A 12,417-nucleotide genomic window follows, 5' to 3' on the forward strand; every position below is an offset into this window, starting at 1 on the left:
AGTAGCTAAGGTGGGAGATGACGATGGCACGGTAGCAAGATTATAAAATGAGGGTCTATTCACGGTGTGTGAAGGGGTAGAGTTGCCCTGGCTTCCTCAAGGTTTAGCTGTAAGGCAGTAGCGTCAGTAGAATATCTCGTCTGGAAGATTGTACGTAGTGGAACAACTAGAAATCTTACTCTCCGGGGAATATGCTGTATACTGTAAAGTAGTTTGGAGATTGGAAGATTCTGGAACATTATTCGACAACTTTGAGTAAGTCACTCACTTCCTCATTTCCATCATACTTCATGAGCTCTTTTGCCTGTGATGGGAAATGGGCCAGGACTTGCTTTGACTTTGAGCATGTATCTGGAGAGAAGAGATGGGAAAACCTTTGGGTCTTAAATTCTATGAATTCCTATTAACCATGGAATTAACCATGGAATTGGGTGGTTAGAAAATGAGATGGGGAATCATGTTTTTGTTTTTTTTTTTTTGAAAGAGAGAGAGAGAGACAGGACACAAGTGAACGATGGGCAGAGAGAGAGAAGGGAGGTTCACTCGGGGCTCGTGTTTTTACCCAGAGGAGGGCTCATCCTCACCCGAAGCGAGTCTTGCGCTCACCGGATATGGGACTCGAAATCGTGAACCGTGAGATCATGACCTGAGCCAAAGTCGGATGCTTAACGACTGAGCCACCCAAGCGGCCCCGTGTATTTTCAAATCTAGAATAAAGAGCGGTATGACTCTCCTTATCATCAGGATAGCCCACTGCTTCTCAAACATAAATTGCATATTCGGCAATCTGAGGGATTTGTTAAAATGCAGTTTTGTTAAAATTCCATAGACTCGAGCTGGGACCTGATGGTATGTTTTCCAGTAAGATCTTAGTGGATGGTGATGCTGATTAGAAGGTGATGCTGATGCTGCTGGTCCAAGGACTCGTCCTGGAGTAGCAAAGGTCTTACCGAGTTATTGATGAATGTCCCTTATACTGCCGCGTGCAACAGGCCCTCCCCCTATGCTTCTCCAATGGCTGCTTTGGGCATCTTCTTCATTTGTCGTAGGAAATTTACTTTCGATTAATTAAATGAGCAACGGGGTCAAACAAGGCATTTCAGAGACTCCCCGTGAATCAGACGCGAGGGGCAACAGAAGAGCGAAAAGAACTCGGGGTCTGCAGCGAGAAGATCGGACTGTGCGTCTTGGCCCTGCCGCCACGCTGTGGGTCTGGGACGAGCCCCTGCGCTCCCGAGCGTCTGCTCGTCCCGAGGGGAGCCTGGCGATGAAACCCTGGCCCTCCGGGCGCCGCGCTGCAAGTGGGCGGCGTGCGGGCTTCCCCTGTGGCCTGGAGCGCCCGCATCCCTGCGTTGTCCCCGGCGCTGTGCCCAGCGGGACAGGCGTTCTTGCTCGGGTTACTGCTCAACTTGGGGCAGAGGCCGGGGATGTCACTGGTGAAAAAGAAGTGAACTGATAGAGTCTCTCTTTTTTCTGCCCCCACCCCCGACCCCGCCTCCACCTTAGCGATTGAAACACAAAGCACGAGCTCTGAGGAACTGGTCCCGAGCCCTCCGTCTCCGCTTCCTCCCCCGCGTGTGTACAAACCCTGCTTCGTCTGCCAGGACAAATCATCCGGGTACCACTATGGGGTCAGCGCCTGCGAGGGCTGCAAGGTGAGTACCCAGAGGCCCCTGCGCCCAGCGTGCGCTCCGTGGGGTGGGGCCGTGGGGTGGGGGGCGTGACCCGCTCAGTTCCAGAAACAGCCAGCTTTGCCCTGGGCAATGCCACCTCCAGTGTGGTGCGCCATGTTGGATGGTTTCATTTCTTCCTTCTGTCTCATGAGTTGAACATTGAGAAGCTTCTGCCAGTGACTGATTGGGGCCAAACGCTCTAGGGCCCTTAAAATAACATAACAGTTCTTTTCAGGTAACCAGAGCTTTTTGAAGGAGTCCTGAAAAGCTTCACCCTGTTTCTCTTTGGAACATGCCGTCTGCTGTCTTTGTGGTTTTATTTTATTTTTAAATATGACTGACAGTCCACTAAATCAACTTGCTGAGAATCCAAGGTTAGAAATTGGGATTTATCTTCTGGCTGTTTCTTCAGCCCTGTGGCCTTTGAATTACCGTTTGATTTTTAGCCTGTAGGGACTTGCTACTGTGTGTATGTCGTAAATTCTGTAGCGCTGGATTTAAAATTCCAGCCTACAGAGGAGGGGAGGCTGAACATGTGTCACAGAGGGTATGGCTGCTTTGAATCAAGTTAGACAATTGCTATCGAGTCCAACAGTCTTAATTGAATGAATGAGCTTCTTATTTTTTTTCAAGAGAGAGAGAGAGAAAAAAAAGAAACAAAGAATGACTTCATAGGCAAATCCAACTCATCCAGAGGCCATTTTTCAAAGGCACTATGGCCGTCTTGAGCTGGCCCTTCCCCAGATACACAGCTTCTTTATGTTCTCTCCGATGGTTGGTCAGATCTGTTCTTTTTATGTCTACACTGGATGGCACATTGTAATTATACACATGTTGGAATAGTGTTACAGGTGCTCCCATCAGGTGCTCAGAGACATTCTGTATTTGGCTTGTTGGAGTTATTTATTATTTCTGTATGTACTGGTTAGGCACCATCATGTAACAGACCATCTGAAAGCCAAGTGGCTTGAAACAACAAGGTTTTATGTAGCTTACGGTTCTGTGGGTCAGCACTTCAGGCCGGGTGCCCCGTGTGGCTCATCCGCTCCCAGCCACGCTCCCTTGTGTGCTCCTGGTCAGCTGTAGGTTCGCTTGTGGCCTGTGCTTCTGGGGGGTTGCCGAAGGCTCCTGTTGGCTGGGTACTTTGGTCTTTGCCTCATGTGATCTCTCGTGCCCATTGGGCAGGTACTGGCTTATTTGCACAGGCAGGATTCTGGAAGAAAGAACAGACATACACAGGTCTCCAGAGGCCTGGGCTCACATGTGGCACACTGTCACTTCTGACACCTTCTGTTGACCAAAATAAGTCATAAGACCAGTCAGTGATGGTCAGGAGGTAGGAACATAAACTCAACCTTCTTCTTTCCTTCTTTCTTTTCTGTTCTTTTCTTTTTCCTTTCCTTCCCTTTCCTTTCCTTTCCTTCCCTTTCCTTTCTTTCTTAACATTTATTCATTTTTTAGAGACAAAGACAGAGTGTGAATGGAGGAGGGGCAGAAAGAGAGATAGACAGAATCGAAAGCAGGCTCCAGGCTCTGAGCTGCCAGAACAGAGCCCGACGCGAGGCTCGAACTCACGGACCGTGAGATCATGACCTGAGCCGAACTCAGACGATTTACCAACTGAACCCCCAGGCGTCCAATGTAAACTCAACTTCCTAAGGCAAGGAGCTGGAAAGTCACATTATTAGAGGCAGGAATACAGGGTAAGGAAAAGCAGAGGCATGTTTGCATCCAGTCTAGTGCACTGAATGCCTTCTTATCTGTGACCCAAAGTGGACAGGGGCCCCAGCATGACAGCGCAGCAGCACACGCAGTCTGGCATATAGTGGGTGCTTAAAGATCAAGGCTGAACAAACACATAAATGTCACTCAGCCCTTGAAGAAGAAATGTGAGGTTTCCCTTCTTTTCAAGTCCTTTCAGTAAACGTGCATCATTTTACAGAGTGAAATCCACTGACGGCTTAGGAACAGCTCTCTCCCTCTGGGATTGTGGTGGTGGTTTTCAAGGAGCGTCCTTGCCTCCAGTAGCTTCAGATAAGGTGGTCAGGGAAGTTCACACAGCAGCCAGTCGGCAGCTGGATGAAATGGGAAGCATCTGTGTGTCCAGTGGTCACTGTTAGTACTGGTTGCTAGCAGACCCTGCCTGGTTTTATCCTGAGATTTGGGACATCCGTGGCAGAACACCAGTTCACTCTGTGCACCTGTTGGGCAATACACAAATAAATCCTTTCCTAATGACGGGTGGGAATTTAGAAGGCACTCCTTTGTTTAAATTTTTTTTAATGTTTTATTTATTTCTGAGAGAGAGAGAGAGACAGCGTGAGCAGAGGAGGGTCGGAGAGAGAGGGAGACACAGAATCCGAAACAGGCTCCAGGCTCTGAGCTGGCTGTCAGCACAGAGCCCGACACGGGGCTCGAACCCACAAACCGTGAGATCATGACCTGAGCCACAGTCGGACGCCCAACTGACTGAGCCACCCAGGAGCCCCAGCACTCCTTTATTTAAAAAAATGTTCAGGGGCGCCTGGGTGGCTTAGTCGGTTAAGCGTCCAACTGTGGCTCAGGTCATGATCTCGCGGTTCGTGGGTTCGAGCCCCGTGTCGGGCTCTGTGCTGACAGCCAGCTCAGAGCCTGGAGCCTGTTTCAGAGTCTGTCACTCCCTCTCTCTCTGACCCTCCCCTGCTCACACTGTCTCTCTCTCTCTTTCCTAGAAAAAAAACCAAAAAAACAAAAAAACATTAAAAAAAAGTTCAGTCACGTCCTGTCCAGAAACCCAAATGTGGCGTGTTGTGACTCAGCCTGCCTGCTCCCATTATGTCCTGGGAAAAGAAGTGGTGCAGCACCTCTCTCCCTGCCCAGATTCCAGGCCCTACACATTAACCCCTTTCACGGTCTGTACAGTACATGCCATTTTCATCAGCTCTTAGTCAGCTCATTCCCCGACCTCCTGTTGTAACTTCGGATTCAGACTCTTTTTAGGAAAAACCCCAAGGAAAGCAAAACCCAGCCCAGCCCAGGCGACTTTGATAAACTTGGTTCAGCTGTTCAGAGTGTTGTGATGCCGTCACTTTTTGAACGGAGTGAAAGCCCAGGAAGGCTGGCCGGCCAATTGTTGAATTTGAGGGTTTTGTCTGGTGGGGCGAGCTCTGAAAACGTGGGCTGCCTTTCCCTAGGTTGGTGAGAAAGCCTGGCCTGCGTAGTGGTTTGCTGGGAAAAGGTCGTGATCAAATTCACGGAACTGAAAAGCCCAAGATGGAAATATAGTATAACGGCCAAAGGAGAAGAAATAACAAAGAAAAATTAACAATAACTCTTATCATTTTTAAAAGTTACTAATACGGTGCAGAGTATATTGTATAAAAAAGAAAAGACAATTAAAACCTCCATAGTTTTACCCCGGGAGAAAAACCTATGTTAAATCTATTTTTCTATGAGTACATGCATGTACATGCATGTGGTTTTATTTTTGCTTTTTGTAAAAAAAAAAAAAAATGTTGTATGCTGGTTTTAATCTGCTTTTTAAATTAAATAGGTTAAGAGTTTAAACTCCACTAGCCCCCTCAGTCCCTCAGGGCTAATTTTGTCCATTTTCTCATCTGCCTTTGTTTTCCTTGCCTCTGAAGAAGGGAGGCCCTCATCTCCACGACAGTGTCCGGCCGCTGGGCTGTTTTTTTCCTGGCAGAAAGCAAGTAGTATGCTCTGTCACAAAAAGTTTTGCAATCAGGAAGATGGATGTCTGCACTTAATTTTAGAACTTCTATTGAACTTCTATTAAATACTATAAATGTGCTTAGTGATTTTATTTGACTGAGGCCACTTAAAATGACATTGTTTTTTTCTGTTTTGTTTTGTTTTTCTTTGGCACAGATAAACATAAGAGGTATGCTCTGTTTAGAGAACATTCCTGGCTTTTCCACCCTGATCTTTGCTTCTGTTCAGAGGTCTGCCGTAGTCCTGGGCCCCATGCTAAAGGCAATAGCAAAAAAGTGGACAATGTCTGGATGCTGTAAGAGCTAAAGCTGAATTACAAAGCTCGCCATCGAGCTCTTTATTAAGTTTTTGAATCACACAAAGTAGGTCCCCTCATAGACCCAAAGAGCTATTCTTATTAAAATCGGCCACTAATGGAGAATTGACTTATTCTGTCATTAATCAGACATCTATTAAACACCTTCTGCAACAGGCCTTAGGTACAGAAGTGAAAGGTTTTATATATTTTGTTCTCAAAGTTGTATCCCAGTGTGTATGAAGTACGTGTAACAGTTATTTTTGGATAAGTACATGGTAAATCTTTATGGCCTGAATGGATAGACAAACAGTGCGTGTACCGTGCACTGTGACCCTTAGGGGCCTTGAGGAGCACAGAGATTGGGTCTCACATCCCTCTGACACATTCAGGGAGGGAGTTATACAAGTCATGATTTTATGATTTTAACATGATGTGTTAGCATTTTCCAGCTGGGGAAGAGGAGAGGAGCGTCTGAGGCAAAAGTTGAAGGCAAAGGAACTTGGAATAGCCTATGAAGAATTAGGTGGGAAAATGGAAACATACTCATTCTGTCAGCAATCGTTTTGCTTAGTCCTGTGCAAGTAACTGGGTATCAGCCAGGCATGAAAGATGTTCCAGAAGACTCATTACATATCGTGTCCTCAGAAAAGCCTTTTCCAGAACCCCCCAGTTAGATCCCCCTCTTTCACATTTTTTATTGTTCTCCTCTGTAGCACTTCGACTGTAATCAAGTTACTATTTGTGGAGTCATTGGTTTGATATCCCCTTCTTCTTTCAGACTATAAGCTCCAGGAAGCCTGGGGCTGGTCTCAGTGCCCAGCACAGTGCTCTGCACATAGTAGGGCTTCAGGGCATGAGTGATTTTTTATCACAAATTAGTTCTAATGATACAGTAATTAATACAGTAATAAATGACATAAGCAGATAGAATTCTATGGCAATGCACACAATAATATAATTTTATACAGCCTATCTAATATAATTAATTGCATCTCATTATATAGGGTTTGTAATGATGCATTAATGAAAACGCTTATAAATTTTATAAACAGGAAAAGGCCTTTTACGGCCAAAGTGCAGCTCATTTTCTTAGTAATTTCTGCCTTCCACCTCAGAGTTAACCCTTCTGTGCAAAAGATATCTTCTCTTCAGTACTGTCTTTAAGCAGACTCTAAGGACTAGTAACTGCAAGGATATACTCAAGAACACTGTGAGCTCTTAGTGCTTTAATGTAAATAAAAATCTTGGGGCGCCTGGGTGGCTCATTCGGTTGGGCGTCCAACTTCGGCTCGGGTCATGATCTCGCGGTTAGTGGGTTCAAGTCCCGCATCAGGCTCCGTGCTGACAGCTCAGAGCCTGGGACCTTTTTTGCATTTTGTCTGTCTGTCTGTCTCTCTCTCTGTCCCCCGCCTCCCCTGCTCATGCTCTGTTTCTATCTCTTAAAAATAAATAACACTGAAAAAAAATTTTTTTTTTAAATCTCAACATCCAAAACCTACTTCCATGTCTAGAAACACGAAGAGAGCTGAAATGCAATCTGGCTTCTCCTAGTAATATATCCTGCTGAAGAAGAAAACACATTTTTTTCTTCTGGATAAGTGTTATTCTAAACTGAGAAATCATTTTGGGTTAAGAAGGCAGAAAAGTCTTTTTTTCCCCCTGGTGTATGAATAAACAGGAAGCAGAGGGCGAATTCTTCATTAGCCTACAACCCTGTATTTTGTTTTCTCTTGTTGGCTTGGTGAAAACAGTTGATTTAATTTGGTGCTTTTAAATGGTTTATTCACTTTCTAATGGTTAAGAGTTTAGAAATGCTTGTTGAAATGCATACTTTGCTTGTTGTTTAAAAATATCTGGGGTGCTCTCCTTTGCTGTCTTTGTCAAACAAGCTAACGGTCTGCCATTTTTGGTAGGAGTTTTACCGGTGTCCTACACTAGAGAAGCACTTCTCTATATTCATAGCGGACATGTTGACTCGAAAATGACTCACCTCCCAGTGATGTCTCAAGTGCTGGTTTCGTGTTTTGGTCAATTAAAAAAATTATCAAAAACTGACACTCTTTTTTCTGATTTGAAGCCAGTGGGTGGTGGGAAGCAAGAGAAGTTGCTTTGACGAAATTTCTAGAGACCCTCTTCTAAAAATGAATTGTGACAATGTATTACAATTACACCAGACAAAAACAAAAATGTATTTTTGTCAGAGAAATAAGAGAATACTTTCAGGGCTTCCTGAGAGTGATATAAATTATGACTGAAAACCATTTCCGTTTGAATCAAATGTATACCGTCATAGTGGTGATTTAGTTACTTTTGGGAGATGAGCATTGTGGCCTTTTCTCTTTCTAAACCTTTGACTAGAGACGGTAAATAGAACGCTTTCAATTCTCTATTTTCTTCTCCTGGGTGAATTCTGGAAAAAAGTAATGAGAAGTGAAATTGGCCAGGGCGTCCTGTTCTAGAAGCCCCCTTATTTCTCTTCATGAGGGTATGCTGTGATGCCCTGGTCTTCCCACTCTGTGTGGCTGCCTCTCTCCGCACCTGCCAGACCTGTGTGTGAGCACAGAAACAATGAAAATATCTTATACTGATAGTGCCTCTTAAAGTTTCTAAAGCACGTTCACATAGGGAATTAAATCACGCTCAGCTGAGCTGCAGTACAAAACCAAACCAAACCAAACCAAAAACACTCCATAATGTGCACTATCTTGTCCAGAATTTTTTTTCTTTCTCACATTATCAGTTCAAGGCATGTATATCTGGTTGGTATCTTCTCTTTTCTGTACAGGGATTAGGAAGACTGGCTCCTTCCAGCATTAGAGCTCAGCATCCACTAGGTCTTTAGTATCTTCTGGGATGAGAAAGAGAACATGGGGGAGGTGGCACGCCTGCTTCTTAGAAGCCAGGGCCTGAAGCAGCACGCATCATTCGGCAAGAACTGCTCGCACGACCAAAACCAGTTGCAAGATGCGCAGTCTAGCCTCTTGCCCAGGTATAGACTTGTCGTCAAGGAAGGAAATAATGAATTTGGTGGAGCACTAATAGTTCCTGCCTTAGGCTTTTTATTTGATCTTCATACCATTTAGAGAAGTAGGTGGCGTAGGTTTCCCCCTCCATTTCTCAGATGTGAAAACTTTCGATTTTCTGGGACCGAGTGCCATGATCCACGCTTTCGATTTATAATCTACTTCTGTTACTGACGTGGTTATTGGGGAAGCCAGCTTGGACACGTTTCTGCATTTAATTTTCCTGAATCTTATCAAACTGTGTTTTCAAAGTTTATGATTCTAAACATCTCCATATTCCTAGTCTGTTCTGTTTTGATGTTTTGAGAGGCTGCAAGGCTTACCCAGTAAAGCGAGACCTTCACAGGGGTTAGATTCCACAAGGCAAAAATCACACATAGCCAGAACAACCCCAGAAAATCCCTGTGGCCAGCAGACTTGCGGAGACTGACACAGGTCTCTCATTAAGGCCTACAAAGCCAATTCTTGCTCGGGCTATGGAAGCTTGCTGCTGCCCCTTCTGTGGAGCACCCAATGACACCATTGCTTTGTTTTCCTGTTGTACCCAACATATGCGTCCCTAAGCCTGAGAATCGTACCCGCGTCATGAAAGTCACATGTCTTTCTAGATACTTCTTTGTTACAGAGTTGCTCTTCCCATAACAGTTTCCTTGGGATTGGCATGTCTATGGTGCCGTACACAGACTGGGTTTTTGTTTTGTTTTTGTTTTTGTTCAGTATTTTTCCACTTCACAGGGGCGGCTGAATGTGTCATATGGAGGAGCCTTGCCAGAACGGGGAAAATGTTGTTCCGTGGACCCTAGAACTCATCCCTGAAAACACTCTAGAAGGGGAGGGGAATGAAGCCCTGTGTGCCTCTCCGCCTGTACAATGCTGGCATTGTCGGGGTGGGGGGGGGAGCAGGGCCCTGGCTGGCGGGCCCCATTAGAGCCTTGTTCCTTGTTGCATATTGAAAAGATGACATTCCTTTGCTAGCAACGTCCTGCCCAGATTTCTAGCACCAGTTCTGTGGCCAGCACGGTCGCCTGGGGCATTTTTGTTTGGGTTGGTTTTGTTTTCTTTCACAAGCAGCAAAGTGCGGGCTACAGGAGTGTACAAGGTAGAACTGTTTTGATAGAGGCTTGTCGGTGAACTTGTGAGTAGAGTCCAGGTGGCCCGTCTGCTTCCTAGCCACCGGTGTCAAAATGCGAAAAGTCGGATATAGCGCAGTTAGCATAGTAACTCATCCTCAAGTGTTCCCGAGGCAGCCTTTGGGTTTTAACATGGGCCACCTCCTTCCTCCTCAGGATTTCGTGTAATGCTTCGTTTATAACAGAGATGGGTGGATTTGCAAAGTAAATATTCCAATAAGGAAAAGCAAAATCTTCAGTGACGCCCCCAGTTCTGCTCCTGTGGAGACTTTTTCTGTGTCTGGGCAAAGAAATCCTTTATACTGGCTGTAGCTCTGAACTGGAGCATGTAAAATGTACGTCCCAGGTTCTGTGAGCTTTCACATAATGAGCAGTAGAACACTCTGAGGTGGGTCAGTGAGGGGGAGAAGGCTTCGGTTTTATAAAGGATTTTCATGGCTAAACAAATTTGGAGAAGCCGGAATGAGCAAGCGAGTCTGTGCCTTTGAATCTGAAAATAGCCGCCTCCTGAGTATACAACAGCACCATTCATGCGGGCTTGGAAAGTCCCCCAAATCATGAAAATTATCCTTATCCGTCAGACCCAGCAGGGATCATCTGACTGCTCCTCAGGGAAATGAGAATTTGAGGGTAGATCTCACATCCCTATGTCAAACTCCAAAAGTAGATGAGCCCTACTATATCCGGGGACTTTGGGTGTGTGGGCGTACTTTTAACCAACAAGTACTTTTGGAAGCTGCTGCCCTCATTTATATGACCCCTCATTAACATAAAGAATTAGTTTCAGAATAATAGAATTTGTGGGGAAGCATGTTTCTGATATTTGTCTCCAGGGGCATCCCCTGCTGTCTGAGATGTGCCTTCAACTGATTGGTACCCTAAGTTAGCAAATTTATAGACAACGGTTTCCATAAGATATTTCTGATGGCATCCATTCCATGTGAATGTACCATTTATGATGTTTATGATTGCATCAGAAACATCAGGCTAAAACGCGTGAACAGTTTTCAGTATATTTGTTGTGCTGAATTGGGATAGAAAATGTCTGAAAGTTACCAGTCTCCTGCCAGACATTGTGGGAAGAGGGTATTAGAAATGGAGTCCATGAATTCCGGTTATTTTCCCGAAATGGAATTAAATGTAAAATTTCTCATTCAGTGGTGTTTTGGCCTTAAGTGATTCTTTCCTGCTTTTAAGAGCTAGGTGGGAAAGAGGTTCTGTTGCAATGCGTATTTGGTGCAAATTCGTGCCTGTTGAACGGCTACTTCAGTGTCATGTACATATCACACATACGGTTATGGTATTTCTGTAAATATTTGTGGCAGCTGAGATCTGCATACAATTGTGAATTACATAGCAAGCCTAACTGAGTCCAATTGCCACCACCAAGTACACTCATTTTTAAACACGGACTCATAATGGGGTCATTTGTTTTGGTGTCGCCCACGTGTGGGAGGTTTGCTGGGAGAGGGTGCACAGGACTGAGATCATGGATCTGGTGTTTTAAGAAACATAAAAGAGTATTTTTGAATTAGTCTGGATCAGGTGTTCCTTTATTACTTGATTCTGTTTCATCCATCTTACAGCTCTAGGCCTCAGAAATAGTACATTCCTTTTCTCTACTATTGCAGGAAAAATAGGAGCATTGGATGGGAGATGATAGTGACCTCCAAGGAACTAATCTTTTCTGTAACGTGAAGATGTTGTCAGTTACTGTAGACAGGCCCACGGAGCAGCAGTGGAAACGGAAGTTATGTTTAAGTTTTATAGTATTTAGTATTTTAATAACTTCTTTATTTTGGTGTTTATTTTTGACCAACTGTGTGAACAGGTGAGGGGCACAGAGAGACAGGGATGGAGGATCTGAAGCAGGCTCTGCACTGACAGCAGAGAGCCTGATGCAGGGCTCGAACTCACAAACCGGTAGATCATAACATGAGTGGAAGTCAGATGCTCAACGTACTGAGCCACCCGGGTGCCCCTGAATAACTTATTTTAAAATAATAAAGCTGAAATTCTTACAAGGACACATAAAACACTTAAAATTGGATAGAAAAAGTGGCTTAGGTGTTTCAAACTTGGTATCTTTGGAACCCTTGATTTTTATCTGAGCCACCTGGGAGCACCAAGTGGCGTGGGTTCGTGTGCAGTTCTGAAATCTGCTGGAGCGCCAGCCACCTCTCTTCTCCCCATTATGAAAGCCCTTTCTTTGTTGGAGGCTCTGTCACTATTTTATTTAAAATTTTATTTTAAATTTATTTTAAATTTATTCTGTCACTAATTTTATTTAAAAATATTATTTACTTTCGAGAGAGAGAGACAGCAGGAGCAGGGGAGGGGCAGAGAGAGAGGGAGACACAGAATCCAAAGCAGGCTCCAGGCTCCGAGCTGTCAGCCCAGTGCCCGACGCAGGGCTCAAACTCACCAACTGTTAAGATCATGACTTGAGCCGAAGTTGGATGCTTAATGGACTGAGCCACCCAGGTGCCCTGAGGCTCTGTTACTTCTGTGCACAATGTATCGAGTAAAGTAACCTTTATGGCCCTACCTCATACACATGGAATAGAGCAATGCAGTCATAC

At 44.9% G+C, this 12,417-nt stretch overlaps 1 protein-coding gene across 2 annotated transcripts in view; it reads left to right on the plus strand.

The window, feature by feature from the left end:
- The window catches only part of RARB (retinoic acid receptor beta), a 396,214-nt gene that overhangs the window by 258,404 nt on the left and 125,393 nt on the right, over positions 1 to 12,417 (plus strand). For both annotated transcript variants that reach the window (XM_077760724.1, XM_077760725.1), the window contains exon 2: positions 1,507 to 1,655. In XM_077760724.1, the coding sequence (XP_077616850.1) occupies positions 1,507 to 1,655 (149 nt within the window). The remainder of the gene's footprint in view (positions 1 to 1,506; positions 1,656 to 12,417) is intronic.

Source organism: Crocuta crocuta, unplaced genomic scaffold (genome assembly GCF_008692635.1).
Source record: "Crocuta crocuta isolate KB4526 unplaced genomic scaffold, BGI_CrCroc_1.0 scaffold253, whole genome shotgun sequence".
Lineage (NCBI taxonomy): Eukaryota > Metazoa > Chordata > Mammalia > Carnivora > Hyaenidae > Crocuta > Crocuta crocuta.